A 19235-nucleotide genomic window follows, 5' to 3' on the forward strand; every position below is an offset into this window, starting at 1 on the left:
AGTTTATCAAGACATCACATATTTGCAAAAGTGCTCTGATGTTTTCGGAAACGTCTGTTATCCACCAGCGCAATAGCAGACTGGGAGTTCGAGCTAGAGCACTAGCACAAGAGCCAGTGAGAACAGTGGACACCCGGCACATTGTTTTCAAACTCCCTGCGGTCCTTCACTACTCAGGTTAAACATGACATATAAGCAGTGATGGGAATAACGGTGTTACAAGTAATGGCGTTACTAACGGCGTTACTTTTTTCAGTAACGAGTAATCTAACTAATTACTATTCCTACACAGCAAATCTCTGGAGTTAAATATTCTGGAGTTAGGCATAAAAGTGCGCAAGAGTTACATTCCAGGAGTTTATTTTTCACCTTATACTACAGTCAGTGTTGGGGAGTACTCTCAAGCGGTGTAATATTTAGGTGTTCATTCACTGAGTGCTAAGGAGTCTAATTCAACACGTTGCTGGTGTTGTTTGTCTGTCGACCGTTACCCTGCCTATCTGTGCTTGTTTCTTGGACACCGACATGTAGGAGGTAAAAATACTTTATTTACTTTGGGGTTTTCTGTGTGTGGTGTGACGTTATTTGTATATATTTGGTTACATGGATGCATAAGTAAAATATTAAGTTAACTATCACTACACGTGTTTTCTGCATGTTATGCGGATTCGGTGATAGCAGCTAGGCTAACATTAGTTAAAAGTTAGCTAACTAACTTATCTTACTGTATTTGAAGATACACAGTTCACGTTGTCAATGAACATCAGTTAGTCTTGCTTCACACTGAGATATGCACGCAACCCTGTCGCCAGACCTGAAAAGACAAGTACACGGCAAACATGCGGTCACATTGTCTGCTAAACCTAGCCTAGCTAAATAGATTTTAAGCAGTAGCTAGTGTGGACAGGCTAACTCAATTTTAGAAAGTGTTTATGGATTAAGTTATACACAGTTTACATAAAGTTACCATAAACAGCCTCTTCTTCTTCCACATGCTGTGTTTCATATTAGTAAAGGGTTTTTTTTCTGTAGGTGGCCAAGATGTTGATAAAAGTAAAACACAGAGAGATAAAGAAATATGTCAAATTGGAAGAAGTCAGCTTCACAGATTTTATGAGTGCAGGTAAGTTATACATGGTTTGTAATAAGTCATTAAAGTGGAAAGGATAATGTTGTTATTAACTAAGTGATGATTTTACTTCAGTGCAGCAGAAGTTTCTCATACCAGAAACTGCAGCACTGAAAGTCACGGATGAGCAGGGTATAGAGGTGGATGAGGATGTCTTTCCTGAACTTGCAGGAGTCAAAGAGGTGTGTTTTGTCATCTATACAGCTGAAGGTAAGTAAATATATGCTCTGATAGACTTTGTAGGATTTGATTTGTACAGCTACTTCTAAATAAACATTTTTAATTAGTTTAATATCCTGTGGTAACAATCACCCCATACGGTAAAAAAATATATTTTAAAATACATTTTGAAACATATTTCAAAATATACAAAAAATGGCCAAAAATATATGTGCTAAAATATATTTTGAAATATATTTTAGCACATATATTTTTTGGCCATTTTTTGTATATTTTGAAATATATTTCAAAATGTATTTTAAAATATATTTAAAAATATATTTATAATATATTTTGAAATGTGTTTTAACACATATATTTTTTGGCTGTTTTTTATATTTTGAAATATATTTATAAAATATATTTCAAAATACAATTTAAACTTATTTAAAATCATTCAAAAATATATAAAATTAACCGTTCATATATTTCTAAGAAACCACATTCACATGTAACAGCTGAAAGAAATCTTTATTTGATGTTTAAAACATGCATATAAATCAAGCAAGGAATATTCATTTTATAATTTTATTCTCATTACATACTTAAACATTCTAAAAGAAACACACACATACACATATGTGTGTGTGTGTGTATATATATATATATATATATACATATACATATATATACACATATACACACACATATGTGTGTGTATATGTGTGTGTGATTGTATGAACATAAGTCAACATACTTAAAATGTAATTTCTTTTCCTTTTCCAGCAGTCTCAGTTCCCCCAGCTTTCACTGCAATCCTCAAAGCCCTTCTGCACAAATTGGGAAACCTCTTCCTTACCGCCACTGTAACAAACAAAAGTCACAGTTCTATTACTTTTATCAGAGTTAAAATAAAAATATGATTTATGTTAGCTAGCTTCATTTAGCAAACAGATATTTCTGTTTATATAGATACAGATATTAATACAGATATATTTTACACATAATTTTACCTCTTTTTTTTTTCCTAGATGGAAAGTCTATCCAGTTCACATTACAGTAATGCTAACACCCCTTTTGGTCGTCTCTCCTTACCCTCCAGCATTCATAAATCTGTTGACCTTCTTTGTCTGAGACCAACCACTACAATGCATCATCACCTATTTGTATTGGTAACTTACTTTGCAACCTATTGTAATGGTTGCAAAGTAAGTTACTTGTGCTGTATGCAATTTTAGATACACAGAAAGTCTTCACTTACTATATATGGCTGTCATAGTGTCCTTATGAAGGGCAGTTCTTCACTCTGCGCCGATGTCCGTTTTGCTTTGTCCTCCTATAAAAAGCATGAACATTTGAGTGTTTGACTAGTTTTAGATTTCCAAAAATCTGATATTTGTACAACTAAACATTTGAGCTACAATGATATGCTATTGAGAGATACTTTTATGGGTACTTTTTGGTAAAAAAACTGGTGACAGAGTTGTAGGCTTTTTAGAATACTATTAGCTAACCATTTGAACTGACTTTCAAAGCTGTTTACCTTTTAAATTGCTGTGGATCAAAACCTCCAGTGGGAAGGCGGCCATTAGGAGAACACGCACCATTGAAACTGAAAATAACAAAAACAAACAAAAAACAGAACAATATATAAGAGTCAGGCAGAGTAATAAATCTCTTCCGAAGCAATATAGTTCATTTTGGGTGAAAAACAAAACATTCCTCTAAAACATATATACTGACATCAGCAATCAACATCATGATTGTAATTATTTCCTTTTTAGTACATCTACTGGTGTGTGCATGTGTCAAGCACTACAACTGTATCTATGCATATAAGTTCACCATATATATCCTGCAAAAATGTTTTGTTATAGTCAAAAAAGGCAAACAAACAAAGGCATTCAATCAGAGGTGAGAAATTAATTGGGAATATCAATTATAGGTGAACTATTCTTTACCTACTAGCAATCATATTTGAATGTAAAATAAAATAAATAAATAAATAATAATAAAAATAACATGATGTAATTAAAATGCACAACCTACATTAAGGAAATCTGCATTTGTATCCACAGGCTAAAAGTAAAACAGTAAATGTGTTAGTAATAGTACAGGTATTTGTAAAAAAAAAAAAAAAAGAGGCAGTTACTGTGACTCTTCTAGTGGGATGCTAAATGTAGAGATTTATATTTACAGTATAATACAGCATGTACAGGTATCTGTGTTGTGAACTGTAACTGAATATTAGAGAATCTCGGAGAAATTACATGTATATATTTTTTGAATTTATCAATCATAAAACCGTCTGTTTTGAAGGCCTGTTACGATAACAACTTTTTGTTGGTTTGTATATTGCCCCATAAACAATTGCGACAAGTTATGTCATTGTCATTTTAAGACCATTTTATGTCTTTGAATGTATAATCATAATATAACACCATAATAATGCAAATAATGCAAGATCTACACACTTTCAATTGACAAACCAACATCTAATTCTAAAAATATTTAGATCATGGAAATTAGGTATCAAAATATTAGATACCATAAAAACTTGAATAAATAGTAATTTTTCTAACAAATAGAAAACAATGTTATTTAATGTTATTGTGTTGTTATTATTATATTTTATTTTTGTAAATATAATGACAGATAATTTGCATCATCAACAATTATTGAGGTCATGTACATGTATTGTGTGTTAAGTCGATATATTGATTATTGTGATAGGCCTACTGTTTTGGTATCATAACAAGCTTGTCAAACATGCATGACCACTAAGCAATGTCTAAGCAGTAGTATTGGTCTGAATGACAACAAACATAACTAGTGTTTTGGAAAATCTGTTAGAAAACAGTTATTTCAATAATTATGATTAGCATGTGACACAGACACTGCATAAAAACTACAACAACAAATACTTACTTTAGGAGGATGGGGGAGGGCAGCATGAGGTTGAGACTTTGACATCTGTAAGAAACAAATTCATGTATTACAAACAAGTCACTTAAAAATACAATAATGTGGCAGACTGTTCCCTGTTCAGATGCAGTGTATAAGTACAATCAGGGCTGTCACAACAATGGGGTGGGGCCAAGTGGCTGCAACCCTAGGTACAATGTGCAGGTATATATAATTACATATAATATATGTGAATAAAGCAAGAATCTGTTTAAGTTAGTCACTGTGCTGACTGATGCTTGCTAGGTTTATATGATTGCAAACTGCACAAAAACAACAACAGCAACAACATTAATGACAATGACAAACAAAATTACTTACATTTATGTAAATCTCACATCAGGAAGATCTGCGTTCGATTTCATGGGCTGAAATAAATAGGCAGAAACATTACTACTAAAAAAACAAAAACTCTAAAAAGCCTAAAAATGACTTAAAAAGCAAGGAAATGTGGAACATTGTAATTAGCGAACATTAATAAAGCATAACTGTGCTTTGTTTCTAACTTTGGTAAGTACTCTGTAGCCAGAAGGAGAGGTGGGATTTCTGTGAAAGCCAAATTAAATGTGAATAGGTTTTGATAGTTATTGTATATAACAAGTGTAAACAGTTTTATTTGTAATTTTTCCCTTTCTGAGAAGGTAGAATAATAAGAAAAGGCAAAAGTACATCACAATAAAATTAATTAAGTTACATATTTTGATTACCAAATTATGGAAGCGTGGAGCTGCCACCCAGGCAAAAGAAAAATAGAGCTATATCACGTTATAACTTGAATGTTTATTGTTATAACATTATGCTTTTCATGTTTGTATAATATAATATCACGTTATTACAATATACATAATTGTCACGTTCGCACAATATTGTACGGACGTGATAATTATGTACATTGTTCGTACAATGTTGTTCAAACATGTTGTTCAAACATGAAAAGTATATTGTACTAACATGATAGTATATTGTTAGAACGATAACCTTTTCACGTTATAACGTGATATACTTATATTTCTCTTTTGCCTGGGTGGCAGCTCTACGCTTCCGTGCCAAATAAGCGAGAATAAAGTAATATCATATGAGAAAAGGCACCTGCTAGCTTGATGATGGAGGCTTCATAGACCGGCCACCCGCCTTTTGGCTCCTTGTCGCCACTCCACCAAATAAAGGTCCGTTTCCTCCATGCCAGCTAATTATTCATCCTCATTAAAATCTCGTATATGTTCAGTTGGCAGAATTGAGAATTTTACATCTTCCAACCACCTAATTAACGCGAACATAATCGGCTTGTTTCTTCCCGTCTCCTGTATCCGGCCGTTCCTCTCACTGTCGGAATTCGCGCCTCAGAGACGTCGTTATTTTTCAAAAAAAAAAAAGAAAGAAAGAAAGAAAGAAACAGCAACAACTAATAAAGAGAGTTTTTGCACATTCATTGCACATTTGTGGGAATGTTTAAATATTTAATTTTTATTAATTACTTTTCATTATATCTTTATTTTTTAAACCACCATGGCAATGCGCATGCGCATACTCTCCTGCACGCAAAGGGCTTTGGCGTTGACGTAATGTCGCAATGCATTGTGGGAGCGCAGCACCATCTTGGCTGGTCACGAATCAAAACAAGATTGCTACGAACCATTCTGAAACGTAGCTGAAAAGAAAAAGGACAGTATAGAGACAGATTGTGTCCAGATGCAAAGAGACGGTACTTGATTGGTGAAATGTGGACCTGTATGGAATATAGCCGTGGAGTAGAAACCCTGAAGACCAAACCGCTATTGACTTAGCATGATCTACTCTCATACCTTGTCTGTGGAGTCAGCGCATACACGGCGCACCAGTTTTGCAATTATAAATCTCTGGAGGCACATCCAATTCACCAAGGACTGGGTACAAGATTTGGCTATTTTTAAGCCTCCACGTTGTGAGTACGCCGTCATTCAAGCAAAGGTAAGTCAGCTTGAGTACTGCGAGTAAAATGTGTTTGATTCCCCCTGAACATTCAGATTAGTGCTAGCATAAATTCATTCATGAGTGGGAAATTACAGTGAGAACATGTGGAGGCTCTGTTAGAGGGATAACATAGTGAGTTCAGTGCGCTGATGTGACATTGTCCTGAAGGATTTAGTTATTCTTTATGGTTAAAGAAATTACCCTAATTAATTCATATTTATTATAAATAATCCTAATTACACATCTTGCTTCCTTGTTTGTGTCCTGTGTCACTAAAAATACATTCTGTTTTAGTTTTATACATTGATTAATGACCTGCAGAATCTCCTTATCATATTAGGTGTCCATAATTGTCATTTAAAGTCGAACATTATGTTTTCTCCCTCTTGAAAGTGATTACATCCTTGCATTACATACTTTAGGTTCATTTTTTGCTGATAGGTTTCTAAAAAGAAACAGGCAGATTTAGAATATAACATGCAGCGTTCTATAGATGGATACATAAAAACACTTTATTTGTTACATTTATGATAAATGGATTTGAAAGTAGATAAAACACATTTGTGTCGGCCTTGGCTTATTAAAGCTCTTGTCTTTAAATGAACTTTGTCTGTGTGTGTTTCAGGTACTGCACTCTTAAAGACTGAATTGCAGCATTGCAGCCACAGGTCATTGTGAGCATCACAGGGAAGGTTGAAGCCGCCCACTGCACCTGTATGGCCGGAGTCGTGGAGACCTGCACCCATGTTGCTGCTCTTCTGTTTAATGTAGAAGCAACAGTGTTGATCTGTGGCACAAGGACTTTTACAGATGAACCTGCATACTGGGTTTTGCCTGGTAATATGACCAAGATACAGCCAGAGGTTGGCCATAAGATAGACTTCTCCTCTTCAGCTGCCCAAAAAAAGGTTCTTGATCAAAACATAAACAGACCATTCGTTGTGACAGGTAAAAGAAGCCGTCCTCAAAAAAGAAAAGTTCATCCTGCTACTGTGGAGGAGTTGGATCAACTGATGGGACAATATTTTTCCAAGCATAGTTCTGTTCTGAATAACCCATAATGTTTAATTTAGGGGGCCATGTAAATACTTTGCATTTACTGAATATGTACTTACTAAGTACCACTGTTCAAAAGTTGAATAAAGAAACAAAGAAATGTTTGCCTATTTTTAATTAAAAGCACTTTGTAGAACATCAAATCAGTTAAAATGTAGAATCAATGTTATGTATAGTTTACAAATGACAAAATGTTCACATAAAAAAATGACAGCATGTAAATAATATCACCCACTACTAGCATTCTGTAATTTACTGTCTCTTTTGAAAACGTATCAATACATAAACAGCACAAGACTTAGAAGTATTTAACAAGAGCATTTTTCCCTGGTTTTACTATCACACTGGGGCACATGTTCACCAAAACGCAGCAAACCTTTGCCATCTTATCCAGGAGGGTCACCTTTTCACCCTCACATGGAAAAAGTAATCTCATTGGCATGGTGGTATGTAGCATGTAGTTTGAAGCAGGGATTTCGTAGTGCCCCATGTGTAGTGTTGGAACCCAGTCAGGATGTGTTTCATTCATTTCATAGGCTGGTTTGCTGCAATAATGCCAAATAATTAGCAACTCTATAAATAGAAGGTAGTTCTGCATGTTTGATCTAAGTTTGTGCTATGATCTCAGAGCGCATTGAAAATGAAACTAACAGGATATAAAGAATAATATGAACTTATTTAGAACTTACCTGAATGAAAATACTGGAGCACACCAACAGATATCTGGGGATGGTAGAGAACTGAATATCAGCTCGTCTCACAGCTGCTATCCAGGCTAGACGCCTTCTTTTGGTAACATCCAACACATAAGCTCCCTCATGATGCTTCCAGGTGAGGAAACAATGAAAAGAGAGCCTGTTTTCAAGCTTATTCCTTTGCCGGTAGTGCAATCTAACATTACAACCGGCCACACAGCAAGCATTTGTTTGGCCTGCTAATATGGCGCCTCGACCAATAATCCTGGCTACGCCCCATCCCATAAGATCACGCTCCAGAGTCCTATTAACGTGCTGCATTTTTAACTCTGACGGAGATGGAGAATGAGCCTATTTCCAAAAAAAGTAGAGTGTGTTCCTTTAAGTACTATATTGTAAATATTGTCAACAACTAAAGTGTACATAGCAGTTGTTGTATCTTGTTTACTGTATCACTGACAGATAATTTCAAAGTCAATGAACACTACATTATAGTGAGATATTGTGTAATGTGAAATACTGTAAGCAAATGAATAAACAACCTAATTCGTGATAGACCTTTGACTCTGTTTTGTTTGAATCCAACTGTTTTTTGCAGCTGTGCATAAAACATGTTACTTTTAGTATTATTATCATTATCATCATTATTGCACTAAATACATTTTAAATAAAGGTTGGAAATGTATTTTATTCACCCTAAAATATGTTTTGAAATGTATTTTGGTTTGAAAGAAATATATTTTCAATTTCAAAAATATATTTTTTTGGAGCATCACAAATACAAAATATATTTACCATATATTTTAAATATATTTTGGCCAGGAAAAATGTATTTTTTTACCGTATGGGACAAAATGCTGCTTTCATGGCTCAACAGTAAGTTGGATTTATCACATGCATTTCAGACATCCTGGAAACAGAATCATCCAAGAAGCTGCGTGACTGCTCAGACCTAACACACTATGTGACACTCACACCTTGTGGTATGTAAATGGTATATTACCATAATAAAATACAAAATAACCATCTGTTCTCCTGGGAAAAAGTATAATTTAATCAAAGCATACAGTTTACTGGCCCTATGTGTGTAAATGGTAGCTTTGTTGTGGTTGATTTTTGATTGTATATGCTTTATATTCTAATATTTTTGTTTGTCACCCTCAGATTTGACTGTCCTGAAGCAACATGTGGAAGAGCCCTCCTCTCCAAGTCTAACAGATACATTGTCTGTCTCAACCACCAGCAGTCAGGGCAGTGACACAAGTGATTCCGGACTGGTTCAGCCTCTATTGGAGAGCATACATGCAAGAAATGTAGATACATTACTTAATAGACTTATACTTGACTCTTTAGTTGTCAGTACTTGAAAAAGCTTAAACATGAAGATAAAACAGATAAGAGAAAAATAATTTGATATAGTATTTCTTGTATTTCATATGTATAATCCACAGATTGAAATCGTTGTTTGGGTTAAAATTGTCTCATTTTTTGTCAATTGTTTTGTTCTTTGTATCAAATGTGTTTAGACAGTGGAGCAGATTCTGACTTCCAAACCAGCAGGGGTGACTGTCATCCATGAGTATGAAAAAACTGGGAGTTTGAAAGATTCCACCAGGCGATTAATGGTGAACATCATTGTAGCTCACATGCGTGAAAAAGAAGGGTAAGAGGAATGATGTTTATTTTATTCATTTTTAAAACTTGCAAGGATCCTATCACAAAAACACTTCTGCTTTTGCAGGAGAACTGTAAGTAAAGCAACAAAGGAGTTTCATGCGCTTGGAATCGTGTCACTCTTCCCATCTTTGAAGGATCCGTACTCCAAAAAGGGATATGTGAGTTTGCTCTGCAACTGTAGTGTGTAATAAGACTTGCTCTCTCTCTGTCTCTCTCCCTACACATATATATAAATATATATACACACTCTACAATGTATGCAATTTCTTTCTTTCTGTAGGAGCATTTCTATGACATTCAGAGCAACAAAGGTTTTCTTGAGTGGCGTATCAAGACTGTGCAACGTCAATCCAAAACCCCCACTGCATCACAGAACAGAGTGGAACTGAAAGGAGGGCCCACATCACGAAGAACGTTTGGTTTAACTAATGACCAGCAAACAAGAGATCAATGTATGGAAGCCATGTCTCTTCTTCATCACACCACTGACCAAGATATAGTCTTCCAGAAGATGAGAGAGACATTCTACTATCGTCAGCAGATACTGCATGACCCACAAGAATCAGCAAACATTCTTCAGATGTTTCCTCGTTTTTTGGACACTAAAGGATTGGTAGGTGAACAAATGGGAATCTGAAAAATACTTGACTTAAAAAAATAGATTTTAATGGACATACTTCTCCTTTGTTAGATTTTGCAGGACTTTGCAATGATGTTTGGAGTAGAGACGGCTTCCAGGTTCCTGGAAAAATGGAACACCACTTTTAAAGACAAGGTTGCCAGGGAAGCCAGAGACCTTAAAGAGACTTGTCTTCTGAAAAGATTGCTGAAATCTGCCTTGAACGAAGAAATGGATGATGCTGATGAGCCAGGTAGTGTCCTAAAGTAACACTTTATTAGTGTAGTAATTTTAGTTTTCATTTTTAAAAGTTATCAAAAAAGCAGCAGTGTGCATAATGTGTGTATGGATCACTTCTTTTCTGCTCATACCCTCAACTAGTTGTTATATGTTTGTGAAGTTCAGTTCTATCTCCCCATTAACTCCTTAACACTGTCTGCAGAGTGGGACAGCGACATGGCTTCTCTTCTTGTTCTGCTGCACCTTCTCACACCACAACCAGCTGGAAGGAAACGGCCAAAGAAGATGAGTGTTGGAGAGGCAATAGATCATCTGGTTAAATTTCACAAGGTTTGTCAAGATAATGTGATCCAGTTCCAGATACTGTGGTTCATGGAACACTTTTTGTTAACCTAAGGGTTTATAAAGTGATGCTTTTTATTGTGTTTCAGTCCTGCCAGAGCCTTGAGGATCACCTCATGAACAATGAAGGAAACCCTCAGCCATATCTCCTGGCCACAGGGACTTCAAAAGCACAGGTTTTCAGCTTCTACATAGTCTTGGATCGAAAGCTTCTTCCATGTCAGTCATGTACATCACTGGGTGCATTTGATGAGCTGTTCAAGTGTCACTTCGTTTTCAGTGTGAAATATGAAGACGCTCTGTCCAGCCTGTACACATTTTTGCAGACCACTGTGTACAATATTGATGTAGGCACAACGGTGGAAAGTCCAAGAGTCAAAGAGTTGCGAGCAAAGCTGTTGAATAAGTAGTAACCAGGTTATGTATTCAAAATGCTGACCTGTTTTCTCTGTGCTTTATCCTTTGGTACAGCTTTACTTTTGTTCAGACATTTAAAACTAGTTCATGGAATGTATCCTGGCAAAAATTTGAAACTAAAATGTGGTCAGATAGGATGTTGTTTACAATTCTCAAGTTATTCTGGATTTAGAAGACATCTGAATAAGATACATGCTACTGTTAGCACATGTGTTCCTCATGAGACCCCTTCTGACCATGATACCTGAATATATATATAGAATGTCACACAATGTCTCAACTGTTTAGCTGCCATAATTGTTGCTGTTTTAATGTTGAATGTTACAGTGCTGTTACACAGAATGTATGTTAGTCCATGCAGCATTGAATTTTGAATATGACATTTTTAATAAATAAAATTCATACATTCATAATAATCAGTATGGTGTTTTGTAGTAATTTTCACCTAAAACCTTTTTTCATTTGATGAGTAACACTATAAAAGAGTTAATATCAAAATGAACTCTAGTTATGAGTTAAACTTTACTCTTTATGGTAGTAGAAATTTAACTCCATGAGAGTTTAGTTTTAACTCCTATAAAGAGTTGAAAAACCAACTCCCAGAAAAGAGTTACTCTAACTCTGCACGAGAGTTCATTCAATGGTCACGCATGTACACTCAAATGTAGTTAATCTGAACTCCCAGAGAGTTTATTCCAAAGACCAGAATTTGCTGTGTATCGTTACAACGCCGTTACAGTTACTAACAAGGAAACGTGGTCCGTTACTATTTCTCAACAAACAGACGGTTGATGCTGTGTTCAGCTTGCATCTTATATCAGCTGCACGGAAGTAGCTGTAAGTACTCTGGACGCTACAGCTTTAAGCAGCTGCGCGCTCCTGCGGACGGTAATCACGATCACTGTCTAGCACAACACCTGGAGCTAAGGGGGCAAAACAATCGCATGAGTGCTGCTGTTTGACTGAGGAAGAATAAAGTAGTCGTGGTAAGTCAATCACGTGACCACTTAAAGACAAAGCAACAAGGTGATATATACCAGTTTATAAATTGTGTTGATAGGCCACGTAAAACCAGAGTCATGATAAACAATATATACGCGGAGTTTTTTCCTCAATAGTTTCGCCACGTTAGCGCTAGCAAGCGCTCTCTGCTTATGAGCAAAAAAACAAAACAAAACAGGGGAAGTTTTAGGAGTGACGGAGAGAGAGAGAGAGAGAAAGACAGCAGAAAGAGAGAGAGCGAGTTTTGAGACGTGAGAGATTTGTGACGTTTAGCATGTTTGGAGTGTGTAGTTAGTGTGTTGTCTTGTGTAGTTAGTGTGTAGTGTTGTGGATAGTTTTGTGTTGTGTGTCAGAACAATGAGGCGACTGCTGTCTCCAGGCAGAAACAGGAGTGATACACCTGCTGCTGTCAGACCTGCAGGTATCAGGCTGTGATGTTCTCCTTTGTAGTGGACACAAAATATTTTTTTGGAGTAGCACAAATAATTTGTGTGGCATCTTATTGAAGAACAGCTGATTGTTCTGTAAATAGTTTGAAATGGTTATTTAAAAAATCAAGGTAAATGGATGCAAATAAATTTGTTGTTTGCAAAATTTGTGCATAGGATTTTAAAATTGACAATTAATATTTGCATTTGAAGTTATGAAATATGATTCATTAAACATGTTTGTGGTTGTTACAGTAAAAATATCACTTTTTCTACTCTGATTTTATGGTTTTTGTCTGATTTTAGATCAATTCTGGTTATACAGTATGACAAAATGAGAACATAACTGTAAATTCAGGCACGTGAGGTTGTGCTAAAAAGAATGATACCAAACAAGGCAAAGTAAATAGTTTTTAAAGGTAAAATGTGGAGAGAAAATCAAGAGTAGTAAAAAGATGGCTAGTTATACCCTGGACCCCAGAGGGTTAAACGTTCTTTGTTTTTTTTTAAGTAACGCAATAGTTACTTTTCCGAGTAATTAATTACTTTTAGAATATTGTAACTCAGTTACTAACTCAGTTACTTTTTTGAAGAAGTAACTAGTAACTATAATTGAATTACTTTTTCAAAGTAACTTGCCCAACACTGCATATAAGTCACTTAGATAACTTATACATGTTATTTATCTTTTTTTTAGTGTTTTCTTTGTTCCTGAGTAAATTGGTTTGGCTGAGATTAAAGTTATAGCCAAGAAGATCATTGGAGCCTCCTCTTCCCTCCATCACAGACACTTATTGCACCCGCTACATCTGAAAGGCCACCAGCATTGTGGAGAACCCCACACACACTCGTCTCCCTGCTGTCTTCTGGTAAGAGGTTATCCCAGACCTCACTGCCAGACTGTGAAACAGTATCTTCCCCCAAGCTGTCAGACTCCTGAACACTCAGTGACTGGACTGACACACACACACACACACACACACACACACACACACACACACACACACACACAGACTGTTTCTTGCAGTTTTTTTGCACTTTATGTATTCCTGTGTTGATTGTGCTTTTAATTGTGACTGAGTTTTTGTTTTGTTCTTTGTGTGTTTTTTCACTATTTACTTTTTTACTATGTACAGCACTTTGGTCGACCTGTGTTGTTTTTAAAGTTCTTATAAATAAATGGATTGATTGATTTGGTCTGTTATATGTATCATCACACCAACGCTGTCTTGTTTTCCTGTGTCTATACGACTGGATATGATTGAAATGACAATAAAGCCACATCTCTAAATCAGGCACCACAGCATGCCTCATTAGGTTGTAAACCTTAATATTCACCTAATCATAACTAACACATGTGTACACCTACTACTTCCTGCCTATGCTGTCACTTCACCTCTCTTTTGGACTTTCTTGCTCTGTATGGTTCACTTCATACATTTAAACTGATCTACCATCACTACCTCTACTCCTTGCATCTTCACTGTCGTACCTTCCACTCCTTCACACACACACATGTATTCTGTCTTTCAATCCTCTGCATAAACATGGGTAGGATCCACATAGCAATAAAATGTGAACTGTGCCTCTAATAATACTGCGGGAAGCATGTATAATGTAAACAGAATTGGTACTCACACAGAACCCTGTGGAAATCCATAATTAACCTCTGTGTTTGAACAGGACTCTCCATTGACATGAACAAAGTGGAGTCTATTAAAAAGATATGATTCAAACCACTGGTATGTAACTTTTACACTTTTAATTCATACAGTTTAAACTCTAAAGAGACTGAAAATAACACTGATGACAAACTAACAGTCAAGTGTTGCTGTGTGAGCTGATTTTTGCTGAACCAAATGTGAAATACAGGAGGCTGGTTGGTCTCTATGGAGGCCAGCTCAGAAACACAGTATACAATCTTTGAATCAAGAAAAAAGGGGTAAGGTAGACAGCATCAGTGACCTGGATCTAAATAGGGTATAAAGTACAGAATATTAAATAAATAGTGTGGCTGCCTATTTTGCTATCTGGCATAAAACTTCCTCTTTTGAGGAATTTGGAAGTGGTGGCAGCGATGATGATGCAGACTGCAACAGAGGTGATGAGGAGTGTTCCTGGGGTGAATCAGGATAAAAAGTAATTAAAAGTAACAAAAAAAAAAAAAACATTAAACAGGCCACATACGTACATGGTACTAACAAACGACAAGACCAGGACCTGAAAACCCTGTTCACCAAAGACACAAGGAACAAAACCTAAACATAAAACATTTTCACAACCCAGAAGGTCAATGCGCAAAAACTCAGAAGTAGGGTCCAAAACCCAGGGATCCTAACCTGACATCCACTCATCCATTTTCTTCTGCTTATCCAGAGCCAGGTCATGGGAGCAGCAGCCTACACAGAGAAGCCCCTACGTCCCTTTCCCTGGATACTTTCTGTAGCCTCTCAATAGGAACACTAAGCCATCATGCCTTTAATATGATGCTTATTATTATTTTTTCTTAAAAGACACATAAAATCCTAATTAAATACATCAAATATCATGTAGTTATACTCTGTGGAGACACTTTGTCAACTAGTCGGTTTAAAGTTAGGTGGGCAGCCGAAAGGAGAAGTAGTCAGTATGAGGAAATTATTTTGGTGAAGAAATAAATAGATGCAGTGAAAATCTGGCCAGCATGAATCACATGATACACGTGCCAGTTTTTTCAGTGTTAGTTCCTATTTTTGAAGCGTCAAACAAACAGTATATAAGCACTGATTTTACTGCTGTTTAGCACCTTCTCACTGGACGGCTGAAGCTATCGGTCGGTGCTGAAATGAAATCTACTCTACAAATATTCTACATATTCTCCAGGAGGTCTGCAACAAAATCTGTTCTATCCTATTTTTTAATGATGTCTTGATGTCTTCTGTTTTTCACAGAGATATTAAAGATCACCATGAGGCTGCTGACCGTGTTTGTGTTTCTTTGTGTAATGGTCCCTCTGATCATTACTGCTCGTGAGTATTAAAGTTTATTGTACATAATATGTGTGTGTATGTATTCATAAAAACAAGAGTGCAATATAATAAATGGAAATTTAACAGTCAAAGTCTGACGTTTTAATATAATTTTAACTTTTTAATTTTTATTCCAGAAAAATTGGGCAGCAGTGGAGCAGAGGATAAGCCACCAGGTTGGTCAACATTTTATAAACTCCCACCAAAATTAATCACAGTTCTGTCATGCTGAACAGAAGAGCAACACAACATTTGTACTGCAAATTTTGTAGTACAAATGTTGTGTTATTTCAAAATTATGAATTACAATGTAAAAATAGGTCTAAAATTATACACTAAATTTGGCAGAATATTCAATTAAATATATACATTAAAAATTCATTATGTGTCCATAGAATAAAAAAATAAATAACACCATGCAAAAGTAAAAGAAATTACAAAATGTCTTTACAGATACAGAAAAGTCATACATGTTTACTCAAGTGTAATTTGCTTGTCTTCAGAAGAGCATCTTGTTGAGAAGAAATGGCGGGGGATTTGGCGCAGAGCTTTGACTCGCTATGGATACAGGTTAAAACTGATGTTGATTTACCACTTTCTTTCTTTCTTTCTTTCTTTCTTTCTTTCTTTTATAACAATATCCATACTTTCTCAAATGCTGTTATTTGTTTGGAATGACAAAGAGTACTGAATACATATGCAATACATTCATTCATATACACTGTTTCTTTCATTTGTATAGTCTCCATTTTAACGTAAAATACATAATTATATAGTGCTGTTAAAGTATACAGGTTATTTTGTTGATACACCATACTGAATATTTCCCTCAGTATACGTCTTATGGTTTCAGCTAATATTTTCTTTTTTTATGTGTGTACAGGAAAGAGATGGACGAATGATATGTACGGTCACCACTGATACCGATTTTGTCTGGGTCTGAAAAAGAAGATGATCCCTGGTCTTCCATGAAAAGCCATGGCCACCAGACAAAGAAGCAAATCATTTCATCCAACTCCCTAAACTATCAGTTTCCCTCTTAGATCTTTACTTATTTCCTTTCGCTGTACTGCTACATAATGAATTTGGCAACAAGTGACACAAACTGGAGTGGACTGGACCGTGTCTTCTAATAGCAATAGCTGTTCATTTCTGTTCTTATTATCTTCATCATTAAACTCTTAAGCATTAAATCAAATTGGTCTCTGAGTCTTTGTCACATGTCACCTTTTTTATTGGTCTAGACCCAAACACCAAATACTTTTATATTGTGCATTATGTTGCACCCTCAGAGAGACATGACTCCATTCTCCTTTGGCAACTTTATTCTCCTCAGTTCAGGTTTGGAGTTTACAGGCAGCATAGCGTATCATCAGCAAAACAATGCTCTCACATCTCACACACTGTTTTTTTTCCTTTTTCTGCGCTTATTGATGACATCACAAGTCTGAACTCTGACCTCCTGGAACTAGTGAACTACAAAAATTACCTGAAGCTACAATAATTACCTGGAAATGTGTGCAAAAATAAAACACAATTAAATCGGTATACTCTTTAGAGATTTTTTTTTTTTACAAAGATTCAGAAAATGTAAGTTTTATAACCCCTTTTGGATCGCAACAAGTACAATGATTTAATTAAACTAAATAGAATGAACAGAAAAACAAAAAGATAGGGATCCCCTTTGCTTCTTATTACTTTTTTCCATAAAGAATTTATAACAGTTCATTTTGATTGAGTAGACACAGCTTAAAAACAATATGATGCCATGTTTTGCCTTTTCTCCTGTCCTTTGTAGTCCCTAGTGTTGGAATTTATTTTTTATCTTTAAGGCTGTATACCTCATAATTAGCATCACGCATTTGTTTTATCCTTTACTGCACATAGTAGGTATGTCCCAATTCATAGGCCGCAATTTAAGGCTGATTATATCACAGCCAGGCGACGAAGGCTGTCCCAATTCGAAGGCTGCTCCAAATGCGGCTGGCAAATGTGTCCTTCATTACTGGGGATTTGAAGGATGGGTCGGGTTTATCCTTCTTGGCCCAACCCACCCAGAATTCATAGAGCGGCCCAGCCAATTCCAGTTTCCAACAATGGCGGCATCTACTTAGTTTTAATATTACTCTTATTACTCTTTCTGGGTCACAAAATGAACTTTTAAGATATTTTCACTCAGTTTCAACTTCAAATATCTGCTTGGTTTATCAAGATATCACATATTTGCAAAAGTGCTCCGACGTTTTCGGAGACGTCTGTTACTCACCAGCTTGATAGCAGACCGGGAGGTTCAGACTCACTAGTGCTGCCGAGAACAGCAAACTCCCGGCGGATCGTTTTCAGATCCCCTGCGGTCTTACGCTACTCAGGTTAAACATGATATATAAGTCACTTAGATAACTTAAAAATGTTATTGATTAGGTTTTTTCAGTGCTTTATTTGTTCCTGAGTAAATCGGTTTGGCAGAGTTATAGTTTTCACACAGCTGAATAAACGTCAAACAGAAAACTGATTAAACAGAAGTGTGAGATGGTAGAGAATTTACTCCAATGTTGTGTTATATATTAGTGAGCAAGAAGCAGACGGCCGAGTTTATTAAACTCTATCGAGACAGCTGGTGACGCAGATCTGAAAGCTAGACCGTCACATTTCACAGCCTCGCACTTCCAGTCCATGTAGACTGTGCAGGCTGGGTCCTCCGAAGGAGGACAAAAGGATTTCAGTCAGGCTGCATCAGCTTTATCTTTTTTTTGTCAAACCGGGACGTAACAGTATGCAAAAACCTAATTTTACAAAATACAGCACTAAATTATTTTACGCAACAAAATTTGAGTAAATAAGATCTTGTGAGGTCAAAGATAATGTTTACTCTGACAGAGAAAAAGGCATTTCCCAAATCCTTTAATGTAAATCTGTCACCGAACGGCAATGAATGTCAGATGCCTGGTGGATCTTTATTTTGTCTTATAACCATAACCTTAACCATACAGCACATACGGATAACTGAAAAGAGCATGACTAAGCCTGACTTGGAGTTAAACTCATTATCATGTTCATCATCAATTAGCATTTAGTTTTGGTTATAGTTTGGAGAAGTAACAGCTTTTGAAACATTGTTCAAAACTGAAGGTCACACATTATTTCACAAGACTTGTGAATTTCAAAACACATCAGAAAACACACATCTTAAATGAAGAGAGGGTGTCTGTCTCCTAAATCCAAGCTGGGCCTGAAAGCTAAAAGCTCTGCCTCACATGACCCGCGAAGAAGGCACAAGTACCCTGTACTTTTTTTCTTTTTTTTTTACCCTGTACTTTTATGGGCGCGGGCCAAGTTATGGAGCGACTAAGGCGCATGTACCCTATACGTACATGCAATTTGCGAACAACAAGTCAGGTTTTTATAAGAAACAATGAAACAATTACACTGTAAGTACCCTGTACATTCTGGGCTGTGGGCTGTATTACAGAGTCACTCCACCTTCCAGGTATTTTACAGGGAAAGAGACGCAAATTGTACTGTAAATAATTTTAAGCATCGTAGCAGCCT

General features: G+C 36.0%; 1 protein-coding gene and 2 long non-coding RNA genes across 4 annotated transcripts; 2 read left to right on the forward strand and 1 right to left on the reverse strand.

The window, feature by feature from the left end:
• The first annotated feature begins 292 nt into the window (after nucleotides 1-292).
• LOC109201248 (uncharacterized) lies at nucleotides 293-11623 on the forward strand. Of its 2 annotated transcripts, XM_019356859.1 has the most exons (11): nucleotides 293-534; nucleotides 1033-1123; nucleotides 1205-1339; nucleotides 8859-8936; nucleotides 9118-9266; nucleotides 9480-9616; nucleotides 9695-9788; nucleotides 9911-10243; nucleotides 10322-10502; nucleotides 10692-10819; nucleotides 10921-11623. In XM_019356859.1, exons 2-11 carry the CDS (start codon nucleotides 1042-1044, stop codon nucleotides 11239-11241), a joined length of 1638 nt encoding a protein of 545 aa, XP_019212404.1. In that variant the 5' UTR covers nucleotides 293-534; nucleotides 1033-1041; the 3' UTR covers nucleotides 11242-11623. The 2 variants fall into 2 exon arrangements, with proteins under 2 accessions (XP_019212404.1, XP_019212406.1); XM_019356861.2 differs by lacking the exon at nucleotides 10692-10819 and having other exon boundaries at nucleotides 10921-11064.
• LOC109201262 (uncharacterized) lies at nucleotides 2001-5578 on the reverse strand. Its single transcript, XR_002061283.2, has 6 exons — nucleotides 5342-5578; nucleotides 4574-4620; nucleotides 4217-4261; nucleotides 2832-2900; nucleotides 2550-2624; nucleotides 2001-2152 (listed from the first exon to the last, which is right to left on the reverse strand). It is a non-coding gene; the product is annotated as an uncharacterized LOC109201262 (long non-coding RNA).
• A 3758-nt stretch (nucleotides 11624-15381) lies between the features above and the next one.
• On the forward strand, nucleotides 15382-16884 carry LOC109201261 (uncharacterized). Its single transcript, XR_002061281.2, has 5 exons — nucleotides 15382-15490; nucleotides 15609-15686; nucleotides 15824-15862; nucleotides 16190-16256; nucleotides 16570-16884. It is a non-coding gene; the product is annotated as an uncharacterized LOC109201261 (long non-coding RNA).
• Nucleotides 16885-19235: the final 2351 nt, after the last annotated feature.

The sequence above is a fragment of the Oreochromis niloticus genome, linkage group LG3 (genome assembly GCF_001858045.2).
Source record: "Oreochromis niloticus isolate F11D_XX linkage group LG3, O_niloticus_UMD_NMBU, whole genome shotgun sequence".
NCBI lineage: Eukaryota > Metazoa > Chordata > Actinopteri > Cichliformes > Cichlidae > Oreochromis > Oreochromis niloticus.